Source organism: Entelurus aequoreus, linkage group LG12 (assembly GCF_033978785.1).
Source record: "Entelurus aequoreus isolate RoL-2023_Sb linkage group LG12, RoL_Eaeq_v1.1, whole genome shotgun sequence".
NCBI lineage: Eukaryota > Metazoa > Chordata > Actinopteri > Syngnathiformes > Syngnathidae > Entelurus > Entelurus aequoreus.
In genome coordinates, this window is record NC_084742.1 from 29,471,952 (window position 1) to 29,490,301 (window position 18,350).

At 41.8% G+C, this 18,350-nt stretch overlaps 3 protein-coding genes across 4 annotated transcripts in view; 1 reads left to right on the forward strand and 2 right to left on the reverse strand.

Moving 5' to 3' along the window:
- Nucleotides 1-1,864, reverse strand: part of adissp (adipose secreted signaling protein) — a 14,348-nt gene extending 12,484 nt beyond the window's left edge. The window contains exons 1-3 of the mRNA XM_062065557.1: nt 1,784-1,864; nt 1,051-1,125; nt 1-95 (exon numbers count right to left, since the gene is read on the reverse strand). The exon at nt 1-95 is cut by the window's left edge and continues 36 nt beyond it. Coding sequence (XP_061921541.1) covers nt 1-95; nt 1,051-1,090 — 135 coding nt within the window. The 5' untranslated portion in view covers nt 1,091-1,125; nt 1,784-1,864. The remainder of the gene's footprint in view (nt 96-1,050; nt 1,126-1,783) is intronic.
- Nucleotides 1,865-6,054: 4,190 nt separating this feature from the next.
- On the reverse strand, nt 6,055-17,468 carry mus81 (MUS81 structure-specific endonuclease subunit). Its single transcript, XM_062065554.1, has 16 exons — nt 17,276-17,468; nt 17,035-17,179; nt 14,763-14,892; nt 14,598-14,683; nt 14,315-14,434; nt 11,884-11,964; nt 11,720-11,808; nt 11,451-11,651; nt 10,896-10,991; nt 10,695-10,822; nt 10,519-10,616; nt 10,238-10,453; nt 10,035-10,154; nt 9,866-9,969; nt 9,414-9,497; nt 6,055-9,332 (listed from the first exon to the last, which is right to left on the reverse strand). Exons 2-16 carry the CDS (start codon nt 17,173-17,175, stop codon nt 9,266-9,268), a joined length of 1,761 nt encoding a protein of 586 aa, XP_061921538.1. The 5' UTR covers nt 17,176-17,179; nt 17,276-17,468; the 3' UTR covers nt 6,055-9,265.
- Nucleotides 6,758-9,188, forward strand: tmem185 (transmembrane protein 185). Of its 2 annotated transcripts, XM_062065556.1 has the most exons (7): nt 6,758-6,930; nt 7,307-7,483; nt 7,541-7,754; nt 7,829-7,912; nt 7,989-8,165; nt 8,235-8,361; nt 8,442-9,188. In XM_062065556.1, the coding sequence occupies exons 1-7, from the start codon at nt 6,893-6,895 to the stop codon at nt 8,690-8,692; spliced, it is 1,068 nt and encodes a 355-aa protein (XP_061921540.1). In that variant the 5' UTR covers nt 6,758-6,892; the 3' UTR covers nt 8,693-9,188. The 2 variants fall into 2 exon arrangements, with proteins under 2 accessions (XP_061921540.1, XP_061921539.1); XM_062065555.1 differs by having other exon boundaries at nt 6,786-7,483.
- Nucleotides 17,469-18,350: the final 882 nt, after the last annotated feature.

Genomic DNA, 18,350 nt, shown 5'->3' on the forward strand with positions numbered 1-18,350 from the left:
CATGACAACAGAGTCGTGCAACTTGTCGTCAAAGTGGACATGCGACGGGGCGCCGGCCTCAGAGAAGCGAACGGCACCTGCCACCTTGGCACAACCTGAGGAAGAGGACGGCGGAAGGTTTAGGAAAGGGTTATTCAACTGGCGGCCAGGGGGGCAATTCCGGCCCAGGAACGAAACCATACTGACCGCTGAGGTCAGTTCAAAACTTAGGAGAAACATTTTTTGCAGCAAATTCCAAAAACATTAGAGTTCTCCTGTTTCATAGAGAAACCTGGACAACTGTAAATACAAAGGCAGATCGTTGCAGTGACATTTTAACCTCGCTAGCAAACATAGAACACTGAGTTTCACACTTGTGATTTACATAACTGAGGCGTTCCTCAAGGCACTCCTTTAAATCCATTACTTTTTTTTGCTCAATTTCTTTAGTAATACTAGTAGTGTTCCTCAAAGTTTTATCATTTGGGCTATTCAACTGGTGGCCCGCAAGTTCAGTTCAAGGAACTTGTGAGAGACTCATATTTTTTGCAGCAGACTCTTAAAAACACTAGAGTGCTGTCATAGCGATGAGTTTTGACTAGCTTTTTTACAGAAGGTCCTTAAACAGCAGAGCGCTCCTGTAACTCTGACAAAATAAACAGACCAAAATCAAGTCTGCTGTAAAGGATGCTGGTCTTATGGAATATAGAAAATAAAACTAATGTTAAAGGGTGAAATCCTACCCTCTGTCCTACATTTTCTGGAAATGCGGCCCCCAAAACAATTTATTCATCCCTAATTTAGGATGATGACATTGTCAAAGATTATTTGCTTTGTCTTCCTTCTCTCGACATTCTTTGATTCGCGGTCGATCTGCTGTACCTTTAGACGCCCCTGCTGAGAGAGCGCACACACATCCTAGTGAACTGGTTTATTTCACATTAATCCCTAGCTTTATCAGATGCTAATCTGTCTGACAGAGGACGTGCTGGGGAGAAGTGATACAATCATAGCCTTTGTCTCATTCAGTCAATAAGGTAGACATGCAGGTGATCTGATGACATCACTTACTCTTCTTAGCTGCAGCCATAGTCTCAGCAGCAGTCTGCATCACAGCCTCGCCATCCCCTTGGACTTCAAAGCTGCCTGGAAACATCCCAGGAACACAGAGACAACATGCAAAGAGGAATTAAACTCTGAAGAATGAATGCAATGACACTCAGGAGCTGGGTGTTTCTTCCTCTTCTTAATGATTGTCACACACACACTAGGTGTGGTGAGATTATCCTCTACATTTGACCCTCACCCCCTGGGAGGTGAGGGGAGCAGTGAGCAGCAGCGGTGGCCGTGCCCGGGAATCATTTTGGTGATTTAACCCCCAATTCCAACACTCGATGCTGAGTGCCAAGCAGGTCTCAGGTTAGCACAGATGTGCTGCATTGGAGCCACAAGACCACAATTTAATAAAAAGCTAAACAGTCTAAGAGGATTAAGTGAAAGCTGCTGCCATGCAGCTGGAGCCTTCACTCATAAAAACATATGAGAAGAAACAGCAGCAGTCAGCAGTAGTTGGCAATCAATTGACTGTCAGATAGCTTTTAAGTGTCCCAACACCAATTTCAAAATCCTACATTCCACTAAAATGATTGCAAGCATTAAACGAATCAAACAGAGATATCATTATTGCACCAATGAAGGCAGCAATATTAAAATTGTAACACATTTAATTTAAGAGGAAGCTAACACGTGTGGAAAATGCAAACATCGACAAGAATAACAAAAGTAGAAATCAAATTAGCCTTACCGGTACTTGGTTTTCCTGGGCTGCTGGTACCAACAAACCAAGTAAAAGGAGTGAGAGGAGCAGAAAGTCGTTAAGACCAAAAGCAGTCTTTTTGGAAGCGCCCCCAAACGTCACTTCCGCATTGGATCACGTGACAGCTCTTTCTGCTGTTCTTTACACTGGGAGGTGAGCAAACCGCTGTGTGGATAGATCCAATAACGGGGTAAATAAATCAATGCAGTGGGTTAATGATTATTTTTACATTCAATCTATTGATTATATGATTCAGAATAAAACATGACAAAGATTTGTATTGTTTTTGTATCCCTTTTTGAAAATAAATGAATTGATTGATTGATTGAGACTTTTATTAGTAGATTGCACAGTACAGTACATATTCCGTACAATTGACCACTAAATGGTAACACCCGAATAAGTTTTTCAACTTGTTTAAGTCGGGGTCCACGTTAATCAACTCTTCGTATACATATTTACTATCAGCACAGTCATCACACAAGTTAATCATCAGAGTATGTACATTGAATTATTTACATTATTTACAATCCGGGGGGTGAAATGTAGGGGGGGGGGGGGGGGGGGTTCGGACGGGGGGTTAGGTTGGTTTGCTATCAGCATACTTCAGTCATCAACAATAATATCATCTGAGAAATGGACATTGTAACAGTGTGGGTCTCACTTGGTAGGATATGTACAGCGAGCGGTGACCATAGTGAGCTCAGAAAGCATAAGAACAATTGAGTATTTACAATCCGGGGAGGTGGGATGCGGTGGGTGGAGGGGGTTAGGCTAGGGTTATAGCTGCCTGGAATAAAACATGTATTTCTATAAACAAACTTTCCTCTTTGTCAGGTCGCTCTTGAAAAAGAGATTTCAATAAAAAATTAGACTTTACCTGGTTAAATAAAGGAGATTGATTGAAACTTATTGGCAAACAATCAAAAAATATACAGAATACATTCAACAACCTACGACAAGAATGTCAACTAAATAATACAATAATACACTCTTATTACATACAATTGTTTGATTGAGCAAAATAAAATCAGTACAGAGATGGAGGTGGGCAGGGGGGATAATATCCCTATGTAGAATAATTACTTATTTCACCTGGTATTGTTTTATGTACTTGCTGTATTTGGTGTGCCCTTGTTTAAACTGGTATTTATGTTTTCTAATTATTTGCTGTATTTAGTGCATGTATAGTTTTATGGATTTTTTTCTGAAATATTTTATTAAATGTGTTATTGTATATCAAGAAACTTAACAAGTGGATTCCTTAATTGTCTCATTATCTAGTAAGCCCATCTGCACGTTGTCAATAACATTTGCTGGCCTTTGAAATGCACCTCTTGTGCAAACTTCTGTTACCATACGTTTCTCAATTAAATTGATTTGAAATTCAGAGACTTAGGCTCGAGTCCCGTTTAAGGCACAAACAGAAGGGTTAAATGCATTCTTTTAATTAGTATTATATTTATTTATAAACCAAACACTTTTCTCTCAGTTTTTTACTTTTCTTTGCTTAAACAGTGTCCTTGGCCGTCATCACGAATGTGATGCGCATAAAAAGCCAACAACATTATATGGGAAAATACATTTGTGGCTGGCAAAGAAGCACAATCTAGCATAACAATAAACTAACATAATTTCCACGTGACCACCATAATGACGCTTAAATATCTTCCAACACATGACTGTGTTAAAAAACACAAAACCAGTGAAGTTAGCACATTGTGTAAATGGTAAATAAAAACAGAATACAATGATTTGCAAATCCTTTTCAACTTATATTCAATTGAATACGCTGCAAAGACGAGATATTTAATGTTCGAACTGAGAAACTATTTTCTTTTTGCAAATAATCATTAACTTAGAATTAAATAGCAACAACACATTGCAAAAAAGTTGTCACAGGGGCATTTTTACCACTGTATTACATGGCCTTTCCTTTTAACAACACCCAGTAAACGTTTGGGAACTGAGGAGACCAATTTTTGAAGCTTTTCAGGTGGAATTTTTTCCCATTCTTGCTTGATGTACAGCTTAAGTTGTTCAACAGTCCGGGCCTCCATTGTGGTATTTTAGGCTTCATAATGCGCCACATATTTTCAATGGGAGACAGGTCTGGACTACAGGCAGGCCAGTCTAGTACCTGCACTCCTTTACTACGAAGCCACGCTGTTGTAGCACGTGCAGAATGTGGCTTGGCATCGTCTTGCTGAAATAAGCAGGGGTGTCCATGAAAAAGACACTGCTTGGATAGCAACATATGTTGCTCCAAAACCTGTATGTACCTTTCAGCATTAATGGTGCCTTCAAAGATGTGTAAGTTACCAATGCTTTGGGCACTGATACACCCCCATACCATCACAGATGCTAGCTTTTGAACTTTACGCCTATAACAGTCCGGATGGTTCTTTTCCTCTTTGGTCCGGAGGACACGACGTCTAGTTTCCAAAAACAATTTGAAATGTGGACTAGTCAGACCACAGAACACTTTTCCACTTTGCATCAGTCCATCTTAGATGAGCTCAAGCACAGCGAAGCCGGCGGCATTTCTGGGTGTTGTTCATAAATGGCTTTCGCTTTGCATAGTACAGTTTTAACTTGCACTTACAGAAGTAGCGACGAACTGTAGTTACTGACAGTGGTTTTCTGAAGTGTTCCTGAGCCCATGTGGAGATATCCTTTACACACTGATGTTGCTTTTTGATGCAGTACCGCCTGAGGGATCGAAGGTCACAGGCATTTAATGTTGGTTTTCAGCCTTGCCGTGATTTATTCATATTCTCTGAACCTTTTGATGATATTACAGACCGTAGATGGTGAATTCCCTAAATTCCTTGCAATAGCTCATTGAGAATTGTTGTTCTTAAACTGTTTGACAATTTGCTCACGCATTTGTTCACAAAGTGGTGACCCTCGCCCCATCCTTGTTTGTGAATGACTGAGCCTTTCATGGAAGCTGCTTTTATACCCAATCATGGCACCCACCTGAGGGCCGGCCCGTGGCATAGGCCGTATAGGCAAATGCTAAGGGCGCCGTCCATCAGGGGGCGCCACGCCAGTGCCACAAAAGTTGGGAGGGAAAAAAAAAAAAAAAAGTTGGTACTATTATTTCTAAATACAAAAAATAATATAAGTTAATTAAAATGCAAAGTAAAGCCTATTTAATAGAAATATTATTTGTTACAACATTACGCCCCCCCTCCCCCCCAACGGTGCGCCTCCTCCCTTCCCGTATCATGACTGTTTATGGACGTCACCGCATCAAAAAATCAACACAAGATGTCAAAACGGCCAAAACTGTCAGGTGCCCAGGGAAGAAAAAAGAGAAAAGAAGAGGAGGAGAAACGAGAAAAAGACAGAGGTAGCAGGGAGGTAACGTTAGCCTACATGAAATTATTTGTCTGTTACAGAATGTGATAGTAACCTGGCTTTTTAGCATTAAGCTAATGTTACATGATTCGACAATTGCTAATCAATAAATGCTTAAAAGATCTAATGCAAATGTCCCTGAGGAATGTAAGGTGGGAGTACCTAACGTTACATTATTATTTTCCATAACAATTTAGCCCCCTCCCCAATATTAACCCGACGTTAAAACAGAACTAGCTATTTAAGTTAAAGTACCAATGATTGTCACACACACACTAGGCTACGTGTGGTGAAATTTGTCCTCTGCATTTGACCCATCCAGAGGACAAATTTCACCACACGTAGCCTAGTGTGTGTGTGACAATCATTGGTACTTTAACTTAAATAGCTAGTTCTGTTTTAACGTCGGGTTAATATTGTGGAGGGGGCTAAATTGTTATGGAAAATAATAATGTAACGTTAGGTAATTACAGTACTCCCACCTTACATTCCTCAGGGACATTTGTATTAGATCTTTTAAGCAGGTGTTTTCTGTTTACATTGTTATTGCCTTCTGGTTAGCTAATGTTTGCCCTGCAGGTAATAGTCACTTTTCCACCCCTTTATATATTAGGTATAGTTGTAAGCCTAGTTGTTAAAGTGCGCATCATTAATGTTAATTAAGCAATATCACATGAGAGGGAATGCTGTTTCTTAATTTGAGCACTGCTGTGATTCGGTTAAAGATAATCATAACATAACATTCTCATATGTTCATTTGCTTTCTTTAAGTAAAAAAAAAAGGTCAAAGACAAAGCTATTCGGTTTCTTGTGAGTATATACACTTCACTGCCGATGTGGGGGGGGGGGGGGGGGGGGGGGGCGCCACCTAAAATCTTGCCTAGGGCGCCAGATTGGATAGGGCCAGGCCTGACCCACATTAGCTTGTTCACCTGTGGGATGTTCCAAATAAGTGTTTGATGAGCATTCCTCAACTTTCTCTGTTTTTTTGCCCCTTTTACCAGCTTTTTAAACATGTTGCAGACATCAAATTCCAAATGAGCTAATATTTCCAAAAAATTTAAGTTTACTAGTTCGAACGTTAAGTATCTTGTCTTTGCAGTTCTATTTAATTGAATATAGGTCGAAAATTATTTGCAAATCATTGTATTCTGTTTTTATTTACGATTTACACAACGTGCCAACTTCACTTGTTTTGGGTAGTGTACATTGGTACTGTACTTTTTCTTCATTACATTTTCAAATATGTGGTGGACTCGTCTCGTATGCAGTTCAAAACATTAAAACGCATCGAAATGTCCTACAAAAAAGGAAAATTGAGACAACTAAAATATTTTTATGGGTTGTATTTTTAGTTTTCCACGCAGTCACAGGGAGAACATGCAAACTCCACACAGAGAGATCGGACCCACGACCTTCCTATGGTGAGGCACAGGCACTTCGCCCTGGGAATTGTTTAATTTAAAAACCAAGTCGGTAAATATTTTTTCTGTAAGTTTCCAGCATATTTGTGCGACTGTACTTTGGCAGAAATGACAACTCTAACAGTTAGTAGAAAATGTCAACTACAATCTTAGAACGTTCATGCTTGGAAGCACCTGTGTCGTCGTCTGAATGTGACGTCACTTCCTGTAGAGTATTCGGGGAAAACATAAGCTGCAACAAGCAAGAAAAATGCTAAATCGAATAATGACCAACAAATGAAGCAATGGTACAAACATTTTGTACGCCATGAATTTAAGGGGACTCTTTCAGGATTTTAATCCCAGGTAATATCTTTCCAATCTTTGGCTCAGCGAGTAGCACCGAGTAGTTAGCTGCTAATTGCTGATTGTCTTAACATCATACGTCAGTGTGTGTTAAAAATTGGACAAATACCAAATATAACGCAGCGGGAGTTTGCCTGTAAAGTTATAAAATATATGATAGTATTTAGAGCTAGCTAAAATGCAAGTACGAAAGCGATGTCATATGCTACGTGGCTAACATTGTCTGGAGCCGTCAAAAGACAACACTGAATAACAATTTTGTAGTTGCTACTGATGGACATGTTGAGTTTTTTTGGTCATATTCAACTATTTATCATAATAATGCTATAATGCTATTAGTATTGTTTTTAACATGTTCAGTGTATTCCCCGTGCAGCAAGTTCCTGATCTACTTGTGCCTGCTACTTTTCTCCGTCTTGTTGTCCTTGAGGCTGGATGGCGTTATCCACTGGAGCTACTGGGCAGTGTTCACACCAATATGGCTTTGGAAAGTGTTGGTCATCATCGGGGCCTCAGTGGGCACTGGAGTGTGGGCACACAACCCTCAGTACAGGTAAGATAGGGCTGACTGTCTCTGCAGGACACAACGTGATATGTTCTTTTCTGCCAGGGCTGAAGGTGAGACGTGCGTGGAGTTCAAGGCCATGCTGATTGCCGTGGGGCTCCATGTCCTCTTGCTCATGTTTGAAGTGTTGGTGTGCGACCGGGTGACGAGGGGAAGTGGAAACTACTTCTGGCTGCTTGTCTTCATGCCGCTCTTCTTTGTGTCACCCGTCTCTGTGGCAGCGTGCGTCTGGGGATTTCGACATGATCGCTCCCTGGAAGTAAGTGGCAACAACGTGATGTAGAACACGCTTAAAATGAGGGAATAACAAGGTCCTCCTTTGCTCCTCCTCAGTTGGAGGTGTTTTGCTCAGTGAACATTCTTCAGTTTATTTTCATCGCTCTGAAACTGGACAAGATCATCATCTGGCCTTGGCTTGTGAGCACATGTGATGACATTCCCAACTGTAGAAGGATCATTAAGTGACAAATGTGTGTGTGTGCGTGTGTCACAGGTGGTGTGTGTGCCACTGTGGATCCTCATGTCCTTCCTGTGTCTTGTTGTCCTCTACTACATCATCTGGTCGGTGCTTTTTCTACGCTCCATCGACATCATCGCTGAGCAGCGGCGGACTCACATCACAATGGCCATCAGCTGGATGACCATCGTAGTTCCGCTTCTCACCTTTGAGGTGAATTTTGAAAGGTGTTGATGTAGACATTGAATTTTTTTCAGACTTTGGCGTAACAATCTGTCTTAGATCCTCCTGGTGCACAAGCTGGACGACGGCAACAACAGTCTAAGCTACGTGTGTATCTTCGTGCCACTGTGGCTCTCACTGCTCACGCTCATGGTCACCACATTTGGCCAAAAGGGAGGAAACCACTGTCAGTATGAAACACTCTTCTTCGCAACCTAATAGATCATATAATATTAATCATGCCATCGCTGTTGTTCGTCCTCGCAGGGTGGTTTGGCATCCGCAAAGACTTTTGCCACTTCCTTCTGGAGCTTCTCCCCTTCCTGCGAGAGTATGGAAACGTCTCTTATGACCTCCAACGCAGCGACGATGCTGAGGCTGCGGAGGACCCCCCCGTCCCCGAGCCGCCCCCCAAGATTGCTCCCATGTTCCATAAGAAGACAGGTGTGGTGATCACACAGAGTCCTGGCAAATACTTTGTCCCCCCATCCAAACTGTGCATCGACATGCCCGACTAAAGGCGACACAGCGCTCTTGCTTGGACTCTGCATGAACAAAGTAGAGCAAGCGGCTCTTTTTGTCACATGACTAAGTGGAGTCTTTTTTGAAGGTCCTTTGGACTTCAGTGAAGATAAAGCTGACACAGCCGAGGAGTTGAACGCTTACAAATGGCGCCTGTGCGATGGGACCAGCAGACTGACATCCTCACAAGAGGATTTATAAAGTTGTGGTTCCATCTTGTTCTGTTTGCTATTTGCAATCAATCACTTTGCTTGCATGATGGTTCCACTTTGGAGGCTGCGTGCACTGAAAAAAATTGCACTTAAATAGTCAGACAAGTTTTTCTATTCCAGTGTGTAAATAAGTGAATTTGTCGTGAGGGACCAGAAAAAAAGAAACAATATTCTTTCTGTCCACTTTTAAGGAGTCGACGTGTTCCTGATCTTCCTTCATTCTCGTGTTTTCATCAGGTTTGTTTGGCGTCAGGATGAGAGAATAAACTGTTGCAACATGTCACATGACTCCTTCTTGGATCATCCCATTTGATATTTTACAGTACACTTTTTCATAAATCCTCTATCTTGAACAATCTAGTATAGCGCTCCATTGCTACAGTACAACTGGTACAGAGTTCGACTCAAAGCTGGTCCCAATTTCCTGGACAAGAAAATACATTGAAGCTTTAATGGCTGCTCCTGCATCAGTTGTGAGCCCAAAGTTAAAAGAAAAAGCAAAAACCTGTTTAGCCTCCCGTATTGGATGGTAGATAGCAGCTTTTCTTTCTGTGCTTCGCTTTTGCATTTGTCGTATGTCTTCAGGAGACTGAGAAAGAACACAAGAAGGCAAAAATAATCATAATTAGCTCCGTTTTCAGTGTAGTTTGGCATGTAACGGTATGTCATCATCACGGTACATATCTCGGTTTGGTTTAGGTCAGTCCTTTTCGAATAGTGAGGCGGGCCCCCCTTGGGGGGGGGGGGGGGGGGCACGGTGCGATGCACTATCGCTAGCCATAACCCCCACCATCCAAAAGCTGGGCTGCACTGATTTTGTTTACAGAGTAGACGCGTGACACGATATACACTTCCTGTCCCTTAATTATTGTGTACTGTCTGGGTGTACCTCTGTAGCAAATGTTTATCGGAAAATCCTTTTGGATATGAGTACCAATAGATTGCTGGTAAAAGTACCTGTGTGGAGTACTGTATCGCTCCAGTATAGCAGCCGCTCTGTCTCCAGACAAGCCGCTAACTTGCATCAGCTGTCTGGCAAAGGCTTCTCGCACCGTCTGACTCTGAATGAGGAAGACACACCAGCATTTCATGTCACATGGCAGCATGAGAAAAACACTCAGCTCACCTTGTTCTTAATGGCACCGTAGTTGAACTCTGCGAAAGACATGAGCGAGCAGGACCGGGGGTCATCATCACGGTCTGGGTCACCGTCTCGCTCCCGGGAGCGGCAGACCAACGTTCGGTTCTGGAGGGAACATGGTGGCTTCACAGAAGACCCTCAAAGAGGACGGAGGTGTCGGCAAAAAAGCAAGCGAGCGCCTGGTTCACCTGGTACACTTTGGTGAGGTATCGCGTCATTATGCTCAGATAGGCCGCTGACTCTCTCACGTCCTGCACCCTCTTAACGAAAAAGCCGTCCACCACCTGCGTGTTGACAATGGCTTGCTGCAGCGTCTTTTCAGGAAGGCTCAAGTGTGCTGCCGCCTTCCCCTGTTCCTCCACCAGGTAGATGGGCTTTCGAAGGCCACACCTCTTCAGGCGAAACTGACAGGGACAGGAACCACTTGAACCAAACAGCATTGGCTGTACTATCGTGGAGGCGGTCTTACCTTCTGTTCCTTAAAGCGTCCGTCGATAATGCTGCCACACAGGTCGTCCATCCGCTTCCTCTCGATGATGAAATCAAGGACAAGCTCTCTGCCTGCAGCTGCAGAGGGCAACATAAGAATGATTGCTATTAATTGGTGTAGACAGAGGGGGAACGGGAATGTGCCACAAGTTCTACCTGACATGGGCGCGACTTTCTCCCTGGCCACCCACAGAAAGTCGCCAACGTTGAGCTTCCTGACGTCAAAGTGGACGCCGTTCGTCTGCAGCTCTTTGACCAGCTCGTGTTTGCGATGATGGCTGCCACTGTAAATGCAAACATGTCCTGAAACGTGCACACCAGCAAGACAAGTCCATTAACGTTCAGCTGCTGCCTCACCCTGTTGTCTCGATGAAGTCGACGCATAGGACAATGTCGTAGGTTCCGGGTAGGAGGCATCCACGGCTGAGCACCTCGTTCATTGGCTGCGTCAGCCTGAGAGAAGATGACTTATGCTGTGTCTCAGATAGAATACTTGCTTCGGTACACTTCAAAATGTATACAGTGTACACGCATTACTTTGGCCCTGAGTGTGCAACTTTTGACAGTGTAGTACTGTCCCAAATCCATTGAGCGTTTACCAGCCATGACAATAGCAATATTTTTTTACTAGATCTTGTTTACTACTTTCTACCGCTACTAGTTGCCTTCCTAGCTACCATTATATCAAGTTAGTCCCTCCCCTTCAGCTACGCCGCCAAGATGGCGACTTAAGAGGGTGGTATGTGTCCCTCACTGACAGTGCACTGCATTTTGCTGTTGCTCAGTATGAATGCACTTATGCACTCAGAAGACTAAGTGAGTATGTAAGTATGCAAGTGCACCAACTGAGAAGCAACATTAGTATGGAAGCTGAAAACAGGAAGTGTTGGCGCTTGTTTAGTTCTAACTTACTGAATTATATCCTTTTCCTGTTCTTCTTCATCTTCATCATCATCATCATCATCATCACCACCACTACCAGTGAGGTCAACGACTGCTGGACCACCTTCCTCCTCCTCCTCATCACCAATCACATGTGGACCTGCTTTAGAACCTGGTTCAACCGAGTCCAGACGTCGTGCTAAAGACACCCCTTCCTGTGTCAGAGAGTATCTGACAAGAGGACACACCAGTCATGATAAGAAGGAACTGAGATGATATACGTGGGCCAATCAACATACCGTGCGGGACTGTGGGTCTTTACCAGCAGGTTCCTCTGCACCAGCGTGGCTACCGACGACCAGGCTGTGTACTTACTGCCGAGGTCAGGCTACGAGTGTAGACAGGAGGGAACACACCTGGTATAACCAATACTTAATTAACGTAGGCGCAAAGCAGGACTGACCACTGCAAAGGATTTATTACAAAGATGCTGTGCTTCGGCCTGCAGCTCCATCTTGAACATGAAGCCTTTACTGCCTAGCATCTGCAAAGAAAACGTCAATATACAGTGCTGGGAAAATAACTTTCAAAAAGTAGTTATTTACTTTCCAAAAAAATAATCGAATTACCAACATAATTACTCATTAATAAAAGTAATTAGTCAATAGGAAAATGAATTATGGTGTTATTTTGTGTGAGGTAAAAACAATCAAATACCTGGTATTTGCCATTGAAAGATGTTTCATTAGATTAATATGAGTGAGTGCTAGAGTGAAGTTGGCGGCGTTAGATTGCAAGGTAAATGAAAATGAACTTGATAACTTTGCAACTTGCACTGAGCCTAGTCTATAAAATCCGCTACACCTCCCTGTTACCGAAGTACATGTCAAACTACTTCCTTAATGACCGCCATAACCACAACACCAGGGGGAGCTCCACTAACCACGTTAAACCCAGATTCCGATCTAACAAAGGTCTTAAACTCATTCTCTTTCTATGCCACATTAATGTGGAATGCGCTCCCAACAGGTATAAAAGAAAGGGCATCTCTATCCTCCTTCAAAACCGCAATAAAAGTACACCTCCAGGCAGCTACAACCCTAAACTAACACCCTCCCCGGATTGTTAATAATCAAATGTAAACAGTCAAATGCAGATACTTTTTCTTATGCCTTCTGATCTCTCTCTCTCTATGTCCACTACTTGCTGTACATATCAAGTCAGACCTACACTGTTCCAATATCCATTTCTCTGTTCTCAATTGTTGATGACTGATGATAACAACCAAACCTAACCCCCCCGGATTGTAAATAATGTAAATAATTCTATGTGATTATCTTGTGTGATGATAGTATATATCTGATAGTATATATCTTTATCATGAATCAATTAAAGTGGAACCCGACTTAAACAAGTTGAAAAACTTGTTCGGGTGTTACCATTTAGTGGTCAATTGTACGGAATATGTATATATATATATATATATACATATACATATACATATATATATATATATATATATATATATATATATATATATATATATATATATATATATATATATATATATATATATATATATATACACACCCACACACTTTTTAAATGGCCATAATCGCAGGTATTCTCCAGTGTGGATGCCTCAAAGGTGGCGTTTTCCTAAAATCCTCAGTGCTATGCCATGTTTTGTTTTTGCTTTGTTAATAGGGCTGTCTGTGTGTGTGTGTGTGTGCGTGTTTTCTTCTCTTCTTCTATTATTGTTTTGTACAGCACTTTGTGTTTGCTATTTGCCTTTGCATTAAAAGTGCTGTACGAATAAAAGTTTGATTTGATGTGACTATTATGATCACTACTGTCCAATTGTTTTATCTTGTTTTATTATCACATTTCTAAGTTTCCTTTACAAATATGGCATTAAGTTGCATTTACAGGTGCAATTCCAAAAAGTTAGATGGCAGTAGTGTGTAGTTTATTGGGTTGGGTAGTTGGCTAGTCAGTTTAGTCTTTGCTGAATATAGCCTTTTGCCGGACCTTAAAAAGTGTTAATATTTGTAAGTATTGTACTTATTACGCATAGTACCTATTACCTAGGTGTTTGATTGTAATGTGCATCTTAGTTGTAGTTTTTATTAACAAATTTGGAGGCGTTAAATCACCATGTAAAATCGTTAATGCTATTCAGTAGCATGTCAATAGCAAAGCCAATTTACATTAGCATCAAGCTAGTGCATTTTTGGAAAAGTGGAGCCCTACTTTACTTACGTTAGAGCATTTATTTTAGTCAATTTCTTTGTTGGTGTTGAAAATTGCAACATTACCAAAGGTAGTTTGGCTGAGTCCGCTCTCAGTGGTGCTGGAGTGATTGCCAAGTGCGAAGAGCCTGTTAAGTCGGCAACAAGGCGTGACGTCACACACAACCTAGATACGGCATGTTGATGTAAAAAAAAGTACCGGATTTGGTGCAAGTCCCTAATTAAGAGCCAATTTTATTTTTATGGTTTCTTTATTTAATAAGGATAATCAAAAGTTATTGACCTTCCAATTACAATGGTAAAAAAACAACTAATGAGAAATCTAACTTTATTGCGTTGATTTCGAAAACTTGCATTAATAGTATATATTATGATTACAGTATTTCTAATTTGGTCTCAAAATGATGCTGACAATAATACGTTTTTTAGCAATAATTTGTGGGACATTATATCACGTAGCAGAATTTATTATCGGCCCAGGCCTACTTCCAGTTAGCTGTGAGGAATAACTGGCATGAGTTGTGACCGACAGCAGCTCCCGTGTCTGTCCTTGACCACAATCGAGGCATTTGCATAATAACCACATTTTACAGTAAGCAACGGTAACAGCATTTGTGATGTGATGATGTCAGATTGGTTTACCTGCGACTGTCTATAAAGTGTCAACAGGACAGCGTAACCGCCGGATCCTTTCTGGGGCACGTACTCCCTCTTCTTCTTCTTCTTCTTCTCTCCGCCACCTTCCTTCTCCCTAGCATTTTTCTTCAACACATTAAAATGATAGATGATCCATTGTTCATTAGCCAACATCCAATCATTTCACTCAATACTCAAAGCCAACAAGCAATTACTGAACATATGCACCATTTGTCATATATTGCTACGCTTATGTACTATTGCTGTTAATATCCTCTTTATCTGGTACCTTTTTGGTGGGAGGTGCCTTGTTGTTGTCTGACCTGCCAGGAGAGGACACTCCTTCAGGGAGCGCATGACCAGGACTGTCTTGACCTATGGAAAGTATTTTGGCTGTTTGCATCAATCACATCTTCAACAAATACCTTTCCATTCCAAATTAAAATGTACTCACCATGTTCTGTATGGTATTGTTGCAGTTTAGAGTCCAGGATTTTGCATATCACATCTCCAAAGTTTTGCAGTATCTTGGCCTCTTTGGCATCCCGAAGAGGAAGTGGATATTTATTAAGAGAGTTGATTGCCTACAAGCACACCCAAATACAAAATCTTCAAAGACTTGACAACATTACAATGTACCCTCATGTGGACTTGAAGGACCCCTGTAATGCTTACAACATTACTTATTTCCTAGTTCTGGGCTCTCATGTAACAAGCTAGGTTGTACGCACAAAAACCTAGCGTATGACCTTTTGTACGTCAAAGATGAGATGTATCAAGACTGACGTTGACGTGGAAATGTGCACTGTCTGTCGGCAGCTTCTTAGCTGTCGTACCAACATTTCTAGAGGCTGTGGCTTTAGCGACGATTGTGAGGACGTCTATTATAAGCAATCATTTTGCTACCCATTCCTGTAACAATGTGTTTCTGAGATTCCAGCGGTCTCAGAAACACGGTGGCGGCACACAAGACCAGGGACGTGTGGAGGGTTGGGTCGACTCTGTCATGTACTGTACACGACAGTCCACTCCTGTATTGTATTAATAAATTGAGTAACCAAACAAGAGTCAAAGTTTTTCATTCATCCATCCATCCATCTTCTTCCACTTATCCGAAGTTGGATCACAGGGGCATCAGCATAAACAGAGAAGCCCAGACTTCTCTAATCCCAGCTACTTTGTACAGTCTTTCATAATTTTTATAGCGCTGCATGTTTAAATTTAAAAGATTGCATTAAACCAAATCAATTTTGCTGCCACTGAGTGCTGGGCTGCAAGAGGGACACACATGAAGCGTTGAAAAAGGAAAGGGATACCCGCCTATCGAGTTGCAGCAACTATCTTTTCTTTTATCCTGATGCCCGACCATTACTTTTTTTATTTCAGCCTGTCTGCTGTTTCCACAGCACACAGCATTTCAACCTGCTGGCTGTTATTCACTCCAAAGACGAGAAAGAAGCACCTCCTACTGACTTGTGATTAGACACGACGTGCAGCTCTCAGTCACATGGCTACTTTCAATGATGTACATATTTATAAGGGAGCGGGCCTGGGCTTGGTCCGGGCGTGCCAAGCTACCTCCTGCAGCCGACTTCAAGTAAATTGTGACATAACTAAGAAATGTCCTTGGGTTTGTGTGTGCAAACGCTTCAATATTTATTTGCGTACCCCTTTTTTCTGGATTTGATCATATGTGTATTTTTATTAAGTAAGCCACGCAACTCTCTTTACATGAGGCCCTTGGATCTGAAAATTAAAATTCCCCCCAAAATGGACAGAGTAAGAGTTAAGGCTTGTTTTTCAACAACTTTTCACACATTTTGGAACCCCCACTTTTCATCCTGCAGACATCACCTTGGGAAGACTGGAGGCAATTTCATATTGCGTAGCATATGTTTTGGTAGCATTTTCATCCTGAATTGCATTATTTGCGTACAGAATTTGAAGGAATCAGCATGTATGGCTGTCGGATATACAGGTATTGTTGCAAGTTGTAGCAATGCAAATAAAGAAGCGGCCATCCTGCAATAATGTCCAAATGGTGGGAATATGAGCAAAGAATGGACCTCTCCAGTCAAATTGACTCCCAAAAAATGGAATGCACCAGGATAAAGACCAAGAGTTGCAATTGTCATGATTTTGACTTCATAAAAGAAGGGTTTTGGTCAGAGTTTGGATGGAAAACATTTGAAAGACTCAATCCAAAGGCGATCCCGAAAATCAGGGACACCTCAAAGGGAGAAAGACTGAGTCAGATCCTGCAGAAAACTGAGGTTTTCCTCAAGATGCTTGAAAAAATGCTGAAGGAGCTTGAGAAAACACAGGCTATGGTGTGTATGAGGAGATAGAAGAGCGGGGAAGTCCAGAAATGTAATTTGGCTCATAACTATATCAGTTTCAAAGTAATCATGGATCAGAGCAACAAAAACATGCAATTCAGTGATCAAAATAATAGTTTTACTTGGCTTTATCCACACTGTCTATGCGGGAAAATGGGCTCCACTTCTGTGATTGACGTCACACCAAGAGGGTGCGGAATATTGAGTCTGACGATGGAATAAGGGCGTTTTAAGCACAGTCCGTTATCTCCCACATACTCAAAAATGTATTGATATTATGGGAAATTACTGACAAATTTAATTTCAGGAGCAAAAAACTCATTAAAATGTGACATTTCTGTAAACTGGACGCTGTAGGTCGTTTTAATACTTAAATGGCCTTGGTACCTTTTGGTAAGTGTACTGGATCTTTAGGCCTTTCTCCCTGGCCTCGTCCCTTAGTTCAGTGAGCCACTTGAGGAATAGGGGGTTCGGGCAGGCGGGCAGGCTCCGTTTTCGACCTAGCAAGACGGGCTCAGGATTTGACATCTTGCTGAGAAAAAAATCAAAACGTGATTATTTCGTCAGGTCCACCAATACGAAACCATTCCGAACAAACATAGAGACATGCACGAGACATTAGGCTTACCTTTAGCCTACCTACTTAGAGAAACAAAACACAAACGTACTGGAAACGCTACGCTTACAAACTATATCGATGAAATGGGGTCGTCGTGACACAAACTGACTCCTTTCTTTTTACTTTCGAATTTCCCGCAGAAACAATAAAAGCCACATGAAACAAACTGCACTTCCGCGTTAGTGACGTAGGGTGCAGTGACGTAACTTGAGTCAGCGGAAAAAGGCGGAGCTACAAACAACAAGGATGAAACATTGCCATCCAGCGGTGACAGACTGAGTGCAATGTAAGCAGAAATTAAATGTTGTTTTTTTGGTTGGTTGAAGTTTAATTCGAACAACGAACGGGACAGAGCTCGAAAACGGATGGATGGATGATGGATGTATACAGTTTTAATATGAGACATCACATATTTTGCATTTCTCTTTACAACATGCCCGAAAAGGAGTAGGAAGAAGCAAAGCGTATTTAATCCTACCCCTTTTCCATTTAATAGCAATTACTTACACATATTATTTCTTCCTTGCCTAAATTTGTAACACAATTTACATCAATGAATTCTAAATAAAACCATTCTTTTAGTGGTTTGGATCAGGGGTTCTTAACCTTTTTGACGTCGGGGCCCAACTTTTCCACTACAAAGTAGCCTGGGGCACACTTAAAGGCCTACTGAAATTAAATGTTCTTATTTAAACGGGGATAGCAGATCCATTCTATGTGTCATACTTGATCATTTCGCGATATTGCCATATTTTTGCTGAAAGGATTTAGTAGAGAACATCGACGATAAAGTTCGCAACTTTTGGTTGCTGATAAAAAAGCCTTGCCTGTACCGGAAGTAGCGTGACGTCACAGGTTGAAGGGCTCCTCACATTTCCTCATTGTTTACACCAGCAGCGAGAGCGATTCGGACCGAGAAAGCGACGATTACCCCATTAATTTGAGCGAGGATGAAAGATTCGTGGATGAGGAACGTGAGAGTGAAGGATTAGAGTGCAGTGCAGGATGTATCTTTTTTCGCTCTGACCGTAACTTAGGTACAAGGGCTCATTGGATTCCACACTTTCTCCTTTTTCTATTGTGG